This window comes from Nomia melanderi, chromosome 12 (genome assembly GCF_051020985.1).
Source record: "Nomia melanderi isolate GNS246 chromosome 12, iyNomMela1, whole genome shotgun sequence".
NCBI lineage: Eukaryota > Metazoa > Arthropoda > Insecta > Hymenoptera > Halictidae > Nomia > Nomia melanderi.
Window position 1 is genome coordinate 13,907,485 of NC_135010.1, and position 10,545 is coordinate 13,918,029.

The 10,545-nt window shown below is 54.4% G+C and overlaps 1 protein-coding gene across 1 annotated transcript; it reads left to right on the forward strand.

Moving 5' to 3' along the window:
• Positions 1-6,277: 6,277 nt before the first annotated feature.
• On the forward strand, positions 6,278-7,612 carry LOC116433989 (uncharacterized). The gene has a single exon (XM_031992658.2). It carries the CDS (start codon positions 6,278-6,280, stop codon positions 7,610-7,612), a length of 1,335 nt encoding a protein of 444 aa, XP_031848518.2.
• Positions 7,613-10,545: the final 2,933 nt, after the last annotated feature.

Consider the following 10,545-nt stretch of genomic DNA (forward strand, 5'->3'; position numbering starts at 1 on the left):
CAGGAAGCTCTTTCTCGAGGAGGGAAGGCTCGAGGGTCCGAGGCGGCGGCAGGGTCGCGCAGGGTCTGGGCGTCGTCCATCATTCGGTGGAACGACGAAACGCTCGGTAGGTTCGGGTTTTCGGAGCAGAGGAGAGATCTGCATAGCGAGCCGGCATCTCGGGACGAGCGAGCTAAGTGCGGGATTATGCAAAGCAGCGGCCATACAGTATAAAAATACGGAGCGACTCCGCGCCATCTTTTCCGGACCATTCTAATAACTCCCTCCCATCCGCGTTCCTCCGGCTACCTCCTCGACCTCCACCCTCCGAGTCTTCTCTGGCTCTGCCCGGCCTGCGCGACGGGGGAGCCCCGTCCTCGCACGCGGAACGGCCGCCCCTCTCCCAAGATTTCGGCAAATATAATCGTAAACCCGTCGACCGGGCCATCGCCGCGACTACGTGAACTGTGACCGCTGATCCGACAAGATTCTCGGCGTTGGCTCGACTCTCTCACCGTCCGATCTCGATGGTTCCCTATCGGAAGATCGAATTCACTATTATTCCTATCGTTGGTCTTCGAAAGATCGAAGGTTCGTGACAGCGCGAAGCGATCGCTCTTCGCAGCGCGTCGACGGTCGCGCGGATGATTAACTACGCATGAATATTTACGGGAGCCATTAGTTCGTGCCGTTCGATTGGCCGGTCGCGTGCACACGTCGGACGCTTGTAAATCCCGCGCACAGATTTTCCGAACAGCTGAGAACAGGCGTGCGATCGGGCGTTCCTTTAGGAAGCTTGCGGATCGATCGAATTCCGAGTTCCGCGGCCGCTTCGACACTTAAATTCCGAAACTTCTCGCCTAGGCGGCTCACGTTTTCCGCGGGCGAGGCGCGAGATAGCGGCGTCCGATAGCGCCCCGTTGGAAGTCGCATTAATTTCCCTCGGTCGACCCACTCCCTGTGCTTCGAGCTGCTCGCCCGGCGAGCGGGGGCCGCGGGAGATTGGCTCGCCGGGCGAGGGGGCTGGAACGGTACGCAGGAACGCTTCTCTCCCCGGGGCGTTTAGGTAAGGTATTCACGTAACACATAAGCAACCGCCACGCGCAGCCCACCGTGTGCACAGAGATAAGAGCCGAAGGTGGCATCTTAGGTGGCACTTCGAATAGAATTAAATTCCCGGAGCAACCGCGCCGCGACCCGATATCGTCTGCGGATGATATCAACAAGAACGGGGCGCGCGGAGCCGCGGGCGCCGGAACTTCCCCGGCAACCGTGTAAACGCGGAAAGTGAATTCCGAATTCCGCTCGAGGTTGTCCCCCGATGCCGACCGGATCCCGGGCCGCGTCGGATTCGGATCGATGTCGGAATCTTGGAACAGCCCTGCGCCTTCTGCTGGCCGTTGGACGTTCAAGGGTGAGGGTTGATCGATGACGATTACCGGATGACACGCGGAATATGTGCTCCCGGTGTTCGCAGAGGTTTCCGAGAGTCCGACGTTCGAACGCGAGGACTGGTCGCTCGGAAGGCTGGCGAACCAGGTCAGTCGGAGGAAGTTCAAGCGGCGATAAGCGGGCTAACTCTCCCGAGTGTTTATCTTTTTCTTTATGTCTCCCCGGGTTTCTTCGACTGCTTCTTGCCCGGCGGAACTCGTCGGAACGAGAGAGAGACCGACGGAGGGAATAAATATTTTCCCGTAGCCGTGAATCGCGCGAGCAAGTAATTAATAAGTTAGAGGAGATAGCGATCGCGCCGCTCGCCGAGGGGTGGCTCGGGAATTAAGACACTCAGAAACATTTGATGGCTCACTTGGTATGCATGGTCCCGGTTATAAGTCAAGGAATTGCTCAAGCGCCCGTAAAATCTAAATCTCTGGCACTCGTCGCCGGTGCCGCGGACCTCTTCCCCTCTCGCGGAGGATGTATACATCACGCCCGGTTATTTCAAGAATCCTCTGAACTCATCACACATTCAATTTATCAGCGACTCGGGAGACACCGACCCGCTCCGCCGGGAACGCCGATTCCTCCGTTCCTCTTCCGCGAACGCCCTCGTTGCCAAAAGACGTAAAAAATTGAACGTTGTATCCGGTCCTCGTTCGAATTTCTCTCGAGTTATTATTAACTCGTTCGAGGAATGTATCTTTCTCGCTTTCGTCAGAACGCGCTGAAAGGTTCGAGTTCGAACGCGTTCGAATGGACGTTCGAGCGAGATTCGGACGAGATCGAGAGCGATCGTTCGATCGGTCCGTCGCGATTCATGGTCCCCCGTCGCTTCGGCGAAACGCAATTCTGCAGATCATAGGTTACGGTTCGAGCAAGGTTCGGCGGTTCCATCATCGGCGCTCGCGAGCGTATCTCTATCGGGTGTTGGCCGGAATATTTCCTTCTAGCGGCGGGCTTGTATGCGACCAATGTGGACGTCGGATTTTAATGGAAAATCGAGTGCGCGGGGGAGCCCGGCGGAAGAGAATCACGATGATTCCGTGAAATATGGAGGCAGGAGCGAGCAGGTTTTCGACGGAGCCGGTAAAGCTGCGCGGAAACGCTGGGGCTGCGTTAATGGCTGATTGATAAACGACCTTCTCTCATCAACGCTGCATCGGCTGCGTATTTATCATCGCACGGACTCAGCGGAACCAGACATCGCTATCATCTGCCGCGTTACCAACGTCCGAATTCAAGATACCGTTTAAATTGCCTTTTACAATCCTCCGTACAGTAGATTTCGAACTCCGTTCGAATAATGCGCGATGAATTCCATCGGGAACGCGTGGAAAGCATTCTCCGGCGTTGTCTGCTCTTAATCCTCGACGGTACGCGAACGAACAGCTTCTTCTCCGCTGCGGTCTCAGCCGGACGCGCCGCACGCGCGCTAATTCGAGCAATCTTGCGGAAATGTTCGCATAATTCAATGTAGCCGCGGGGGTCGTCCGATTTGGCCGGGCCGAAAGCTTTCTGCAAGGTGTTCGTTCGCCACGGAACGCTCGGTTGTCAGCGTTAACAGCCCTTCGTAGGACAGTGTCACTGCTAACTGCTCACGCGTGTCGGCCACGTGCCGGTCGGGTTGCGACCCTCCGCGCGTTTAACTCGGACGAATTGCTCGCGTCGCGAGGTTGCCCTTTCCGACCGACTTGTAGAATAACAGGGACAGATGCCGCGGAAATTCGACTTGGAACATTCTCACGATCCTTCTCGTTCCCATGGAGCGTTTTAACATTCTCCCGAACGCGAATCTGTTTACTCGGTAACGATCAAGCATCGCGTTAAAGCGTCGACTTCGAAACCATCAATTCCGTGCTTCACCGTCGAAGACTGGCAGAGGAAATTGAAAACAGCACGGACACCGAAGACAGCGCGACAGAAGTGGCCAGCTAAGAAGCATAAAGTGGAATTAGGGACCGGTGTATCGCGTGGCCGACTACGCAGGGACAGGCTGCCACGATCGGCAATAAATATGGTTCATAAGCCAGGGATGGCTGGCGCGCGATACAGGAGCGTTTCCGCGGCGTCCAGCCGCGCGACGCGTGTCACCAATAACGTCGGCCGAACGGCCCCGCCGACTTTACGACCACGAATTAGGATTAGATTCGGCTGCGTCCACTCGATATCATCTGGCTCGTTGGCCGACGAACGGTTTCATTTATATTCCGGGCCACCGATAAGCTCCTTTTCGCCGGTCCCGTTGCAATTTGTTGCATCGTCGCGTCGCTCGGAACTTACGGAGAGGCTGACGTCTTCAACGGGATCCCATTCGCGACAGCGGTCATCTCGAGTTGTCATGGGCGTCGACCGCGAATTTCGAAGGTGTTACACAACACTGTTTATTCCGCTGTGCAGAAGAGAAACGGTGCTAGATCATCGAAGAGTTCTTGTGCCGTTATCTAGTTACGTAACCAAGTATTTCTATCCGTCGATTGTCTTGTAATTGTTTCGAAGCAAAGCGAACGTGTTAATCTATCGTTCGCCGAGTAATCTGTAGCTCTGGGGGACGATCGTGGAAAAACTTGGACAGCCGAACGCTGGCTCGCGGAATCTCCGGCCAATCGAAAAGTCATTACAACTTTTTGCCGACTCAATCAAGAAGTTAATGTCCTTTAACCTCTAGGCGTTCCCCGTAGAGTTCGGGGATCCCGGGGAACCGGCGCGGCGCAAGAACTCGACGGCTCTCACATGCCCGGCGAAATAGATCGCCAGCTTATGATTGATCGCCTATTGGCTCCCGCGGCCCGGCCAGCCTTTTTCCTTTCGTTTCTTCTGCGCGTATCGGGAATTATTGCCCCGCCATGAAACACCAATCTGATTCTCTCTCTGCCTTATTTTTACCGTCCGATACTCCGCCGTTCCGGCGAACCGTGTATTCCTCGGTGAACATAGGCGCGCGCCGGTGTTCCCTTTTTCCCGATAGGTCGAAGAATATTCTCGCCGTTCCGAGGAATCGGTGGAGATTAACGAGATCCCTGTTATCTCGTCGGAACGCGTGCGGAGGCGTTGCCATATGTCACCTGAGCAGATCACGGCGTTTATCGAGCCGCGGAGAAATCGGGGGAATTCGTCAGGAAGATAATCCGTAGAATGATGATCCCCCGTGGATCTGCCGGTACCTTCTGTCCGATGCGGTCGATTTAACACGCCTCATTTCTCTCCGGCAACGAGGTGTACGTAAGGTGGCCACCCACGTAACGCGGGACACGTATCTCGCGTCGACGGACTCCTCCCTTCCTCTCCGCGAACAATCGTCGACCACTCGGAACGCAGCAAACAACGTCGCGCCGGATCAACGTAAGGGCCGAAGGGAGAAAATAGAATACTCGCGGAGCGCGTCGTTCCTCCTGTTTTACGGACGGAATTATTGCGAGGATCGGTAACGGCGAGAAACAGGAGCGGAACAGGGGAAGAGAGAAAGCGACGATTTGCCGAATAGAGATCGCCCGGACGAACGCTCGAGAAGACGGGGCGTACGATGATCGTTCGCGGGATAATCGGGAACGGTGGAGGTCCATCAGCGGATTCGACGAGTCTGCCGAACGTCCAATATCCAGGAGGTCGGCCATAAAAAAGGAGAGCCGAGGCTGGCGCGGCGCGGGCGTTAAAAATATTCAAGATCGTTTGTCAGGCTGAATTACAGCCCCGGTGTGGTGTGGCGTGGCGTACCGTGGCGTGGCATGGCGTGGCATGGCGTGGCGTGGCGTAGCGTGTCCCCGCCGCGCACCCCCGCTCGCTCCGAAGTGATAACGGGGTAACGGGATCCTGCGGAACGCGAGATGCGCAACGCGAAGAGGCCGGAAGAGGAAAGAGTCGACGGCTACGAGCACGACTACGACCGCGATATCGTCGTAGTCGTCGGCCGCGACGACGACGGCGACGGCGACGACGAGGAGTACGAGTACGACGGTCCCGGGCACATGTGTCGAACCTGAAATATGTAGGCGTGGTCTGGATGGGACTAGCAGACGCGTCCCGACGACCGAATATGTTCACCCCGTTCGTACGCTCCACCCCCGTCTAACCCTGGAACGGCTGCCATTGGCCGGTGCCACCCTCGTTGCGCCTCCACCTGCCACGCCGGGCTACCCTCCGCGGGATTCAACCCCTAAATATAGGAGATGCGCGGCTGGTTCCCTCATTTTAACGTGGTCCGCCGACGCACGCAGTGCCCACGAACTCTCTCTCTTCCTTCCTCCCTCGTTCTCCCTCGTTCTCTTCGCGTTCTCCTCCCGGTGTTTACTGTGAGCGGGTTTAGTGGATGGACTCTCGTGCACTCAGTTAGACGTTTGTTTCCCGCATGGAGGCGGCACAGTGCGGACCGATCGCCTGAGCACGGACGGAGCATCCTGGACGCGCCGAGGCGCGAACGGTGACTGACGGACGGAGAAGCTTCTGTTGGCCGAGTGATCTGGTAAGTTGTATTCTCGGTGTTTCCAATCGACGTTAGAGTGCCGGTCGACTAGTCTAAAAACGCTTTTGAACCGGTAGACATCGAACGAAGCGTAGCATTCGGGTTGATCGTCGAAGATGAAACGGGTTAAGTTTTGAAAACTCGTACCGTCGGATCCTCGGATCACGCGAGTCGATGCATCGGTAGAACGAAGCTCGTGACCCGACGTTGACGCGCGTCTTTCGCGCAAAGTCAATGGAAATCACTGGTCCGTCAGATCTCACTGACCCAATTATCCCCCGCGCGGCGTAGACGCGACACCTGGTCCGGGTGTACGGGCGCGACTGTCATCCATCATACCGTGCCCGGCTAAATTGACCGTCGGCCGTCATTGTCGCAGGTCGATCATCCGGAACGAGCAGGATGACAATGGAAGATCGCACGGGTGGCATCGACCGTGCCGCCCCCGCGACGTCCACGACGGCTACCACGGCGCTAACGTCGTCCAGTCCTTCGTCCATCAGCGATGTCAACTCCGACGCCTCGTACCCGCTCCAGCGGGCCGGCAAGCGTTCGTTCGACGTGGCGTTCCTCGTCGCCCCCGACGAGAACCTCGCGCGACGGCAGAGCGAGAAGCTGCGGATGGTCTCCGCCAGGAAGGAACGCCACCACGAGGAGCTTTCAGCGGAGAGCGTGATAGAGCCGGACAGACTGCCGCAGAACCTGACGATCAAGAGCTACGAGAACGACACCGGCGGTTCGGATAGGAGAAGAGCCATCCACTGCACGGAGAACTCGCTGAGTCCGCCGTACATCTCCCCTAGAACGTTGACGCCGACGCTGCCGGGCCTGTCGCCGGACCACAGCGCTCGCAGATACGTCTCCAGCTCGCGTCTCCAGAAGACGCCGAGTCCGCCGGCGTTCGTCGCTCACCAGTCGCTCCTGACCTGCGCCGACCCGGTGGAGTCGAGTCTGACCTGCAACAAGGTCTACGACTCCAGCATATCCTGCTCGAGCGACAGACACGAGTCCCGCAGCGCGTTCACCAAGGTGAACCTGTCCGCCCAGAGGAACGGCTTCAACGACGACGGCCAGACGTCGCCGAGGTCCTCCATCTCTCCCGACGATCGAGCCAGCTACCAGAGCAGCGTCAGTCCGCCGGTGGTGCCGCTGACCACCGCCACAGGCTACAAGTACGCGCCGTTCCCGACGAAGATGGCGTACCCGTTCCTAGTCAGCCCCGAAGCCGCGCAACCGAGCCTGCTGGAGAACCTGAAGATCCCGCAGATCGCGCAGCCGCCCAAAGTACCCAGTCCCAAGATACCCAGCTTCCGGCCGGATCTGCCGCCGGTCTATCCGAACCTCTCGTACAATCCGATCTCCGTGTTCCCGCCGATGGCCGACGCGCTGACCAGACCGAGATTCCTGGCGACGGCCGCCGGGGTGGCCGGCCTCTTGCCCCCCTCGTTCGCCGCCCTCTCGCTGCCGGCGCAAAACGTCTGCGCCAAGTGCAACCTCTCGTTCCGGATGACGTCCGACCTGGTCTACCACATGAGGTCGCACCATAAGAACGAGAACTCCACGGAGGCGGCCAGGAGGCGGCGCGAGGAGAAGCTCAGGTGTCCCGTCTGCGACGAGAGTTTCAGGGAACGACACCACCTGACCAGGCACATGACCGCGCACCAGGACAAAGAGAGCGACGCGATCGTCGACCAGGTCGAGGTGAAGAGGCGGGCCACCACCGTGCACAGCAAGTGACGAAAGAAACCGTCCGAGGATCCGGCGATCCTGACCAGTGGCTACACCTTCGAGAACTGAGGCTGAGGTAGCAGAGAGGTAGAGATCTTCAAAGGATCTTTTCAGCTCCCGGAGTCGGCGGAGTCGAAGGACTCGAATCGCGAGACGTCGACGTGATAGTGAGTCTCGGCGCGTTTAATCTGTCTTTCATTTGTTTGTCGGTCAACGTACGATCTCCGAGTTGCACGAAGTTCTTCCAGTCTATCCGCGATGTCGCGAGACAGCAGAGATGCTCGTAGTTCCCAGGATAACGATACCCTAGTCTCTATTATCACTAGATCCTTGTTACTGGATGCCAACCAGTTTTTGCACGCCCCTCTTAACGAAGCTAATCGATATTCGATGATAATTAATCCGTCATTTACGTGGTATACGTGTACGATGAACAGCTAATTATAAACATTATCATAGGAGACTTTCTCTTGCGAACCTGCGATCAGGATATTCCCTCGCTAGTCAATATTAGGTAGGAGAAATTTGTAAATATCTACCGATCGATCGGTCTTTATCCTAGCTGTAAGGTATCGTAGAAGTGTTCCTCGGGCCCCGGGTCACTATCGTAAGCTCTTTCGTTAGTCTAACGTTCGATCGCGTTGCAGGCAAAGCTGGTGAAGTCGATACCAGAACTATCGAACGCATCACTCATCCCAGCCTCCTACAATCACTAAAATCATACAACCCCCTTAACCAATTAACTGTGTTTGACGAGTATACGTCATAAAGTTGGACACGATACTAATTCTTTCATGAATTCTTTATTTCTTCACATAAACATGTAATTCTTTGTTTCGCTTTGATCTTCCATTGAAATATACTCTACAATTCGTCCTGCGTTCGACGAGTCCACGCTCCATTTTATTTTATTAACGAGAGGTTGTTCCAACTAAATTCAGTTAACTGGTTAAATCAAAATTCCTAAACGAACCGATAATCCAAAAACGAAAGTACAAGTCATCTCGTTAGGTTTCGTAGAGAATAATTCTTTCGTAGAAACTATGTAACCAGCACAGTGTCTACGACAGAATAAAAGCTAATCAGTCGAGGTACTCGTTGGTTCCAGTGTTAAACGATCCCGCAGTTTTGAGGGGTAGTTCGGACCATGTTTCAGCTCGGAGGCAGGTGAATCGCAGGGGTGGGATGGGCCAGGTGGCGGCGGAGGGCAGGAGCGGGCCGCGGGCGGGGTGGCGGCGGTGTAAGCCGCGTTTGTTCGTGTGTCGGCGGTGGCACGGCAATAAATAGATCGTAAACCGTACCCCGGGCGAACACACGAACCGTCGGAGCGCGCATAATGGTAGGAAACAATGAATGCCGTAATCGGAAACAGTGCCGGTTTGTTATCTGCCATTTACACTCCATTTAACTTCAAACAGTGAATCGGCTGGCGCGCATTCGCGTTTTAAATACACGCGACCTCCAGCCGCCCCCTCTGGCTCCACCCCCGCCGATCCGCCGTCGACGTACGGCTTAGCATAGGGTTAACCTGCCGACCGGAGTGGCTTAATATTGCCCCCGAATTGCTTGACTTATCGCCACCTCCGTTCCCGGGGCTTAACGTCCGCATATTTCGCCGCCCCTTCGGGAATCATCTTTACCTGCGATCGTTCCCGGCTCGGTTGATATGTAGGCTAGGACCTCGGTTAACGCGTTAAGCGCCGCGAAAATCTTAAGCGTTTTCCTATAGTTTGTCCTTTGTAGCAAAGAAAAGTAGGAATACTTATGAATTGTTTCGCGTTGCAACGTTTGCGTTACACTGTTATCAACTTAGTTGCCTTATTAAACATTTTTATTTCACATCGGTTGTCTTGTTTGTTACGATTGGTTTTTAGTCATTCAGAAGCGTCAGTCACCAGTGACTGACATGGCGCTTAACGTGTTAACACTAGAACCACCGAGCATTTACGATTGAAACGTAGCTATGAATATTGTAGTAATAGATTATTTTCGCTTTCTTCAAACATTCGTTATGGTTTCAAGTGAAACTATTTTCAACATTTTTTCCACATTTGATATGTTGATATGCAGGCTAGGACCTCAGTTAACACTAGAACTACCGAACATTTGACACGATGCAAACATAATAGCTATGAATATTCTAGTAATAGATTATTTTCGCTTTCTTCAGACACTCATTATAGTCTTCAAGTGAAACTATTCATTTTCAAAATCATTTCGAATATTCAATGCTTCGAAGGTAGTAATAACTGCGAAACAGAGAAACTGAAACCAGTCATTTCGACTGGTAGTTCTAGTATTAACCGATTTGTCTGCGATCTAGGTCGTCCGGAAGCTTGATTATCCGCGAACTCGATAATTCAGATTACAGTTCGAGACGTATACAATCGAACTATCGTTCGAGGAATTCTTTCCTAAGAATTCAGATAGTTGTCGATTAAATCGGATAATCAAGGTTCTTCATCGTTACGATTAGAAGGAGACTAGAAGCGATACGAGGCTAAGAACACTCGAGTTAAATCTATAAGGAATAGGTTTAAAGACTACAGTATTCTGTACAGCAATAACTACCAGTAGCTTGTATATATTCCCGCGGATCCGACGACCTCGGGTCCTCGCGTAGAGGAAACGTTTAGCGTCGCAAGACGATTGCGATTAGACGACGCTCCTGTAACGTACGGTTAGGTTACCGCGGTCCACGCAATGTTGTTCTCCGTTTCACGATCCGAGCGAACCTGTACATTCGTATTCGTCTAGACTGTAAGGCCACCGTTCTGTTTCGTTTTGTATGGATCATTTATCGACTCGATGTAAATATCACTCTGTACATAAGCACTGTATGTATCTGGACTCGTTGTTAACGAATAAAAGGAAAGAGTACCCGTGAAGGAGAGTCTCGACAGAATCGAAGCCCAGCGTCCACCCTCCCGCTCCGTTCCGCC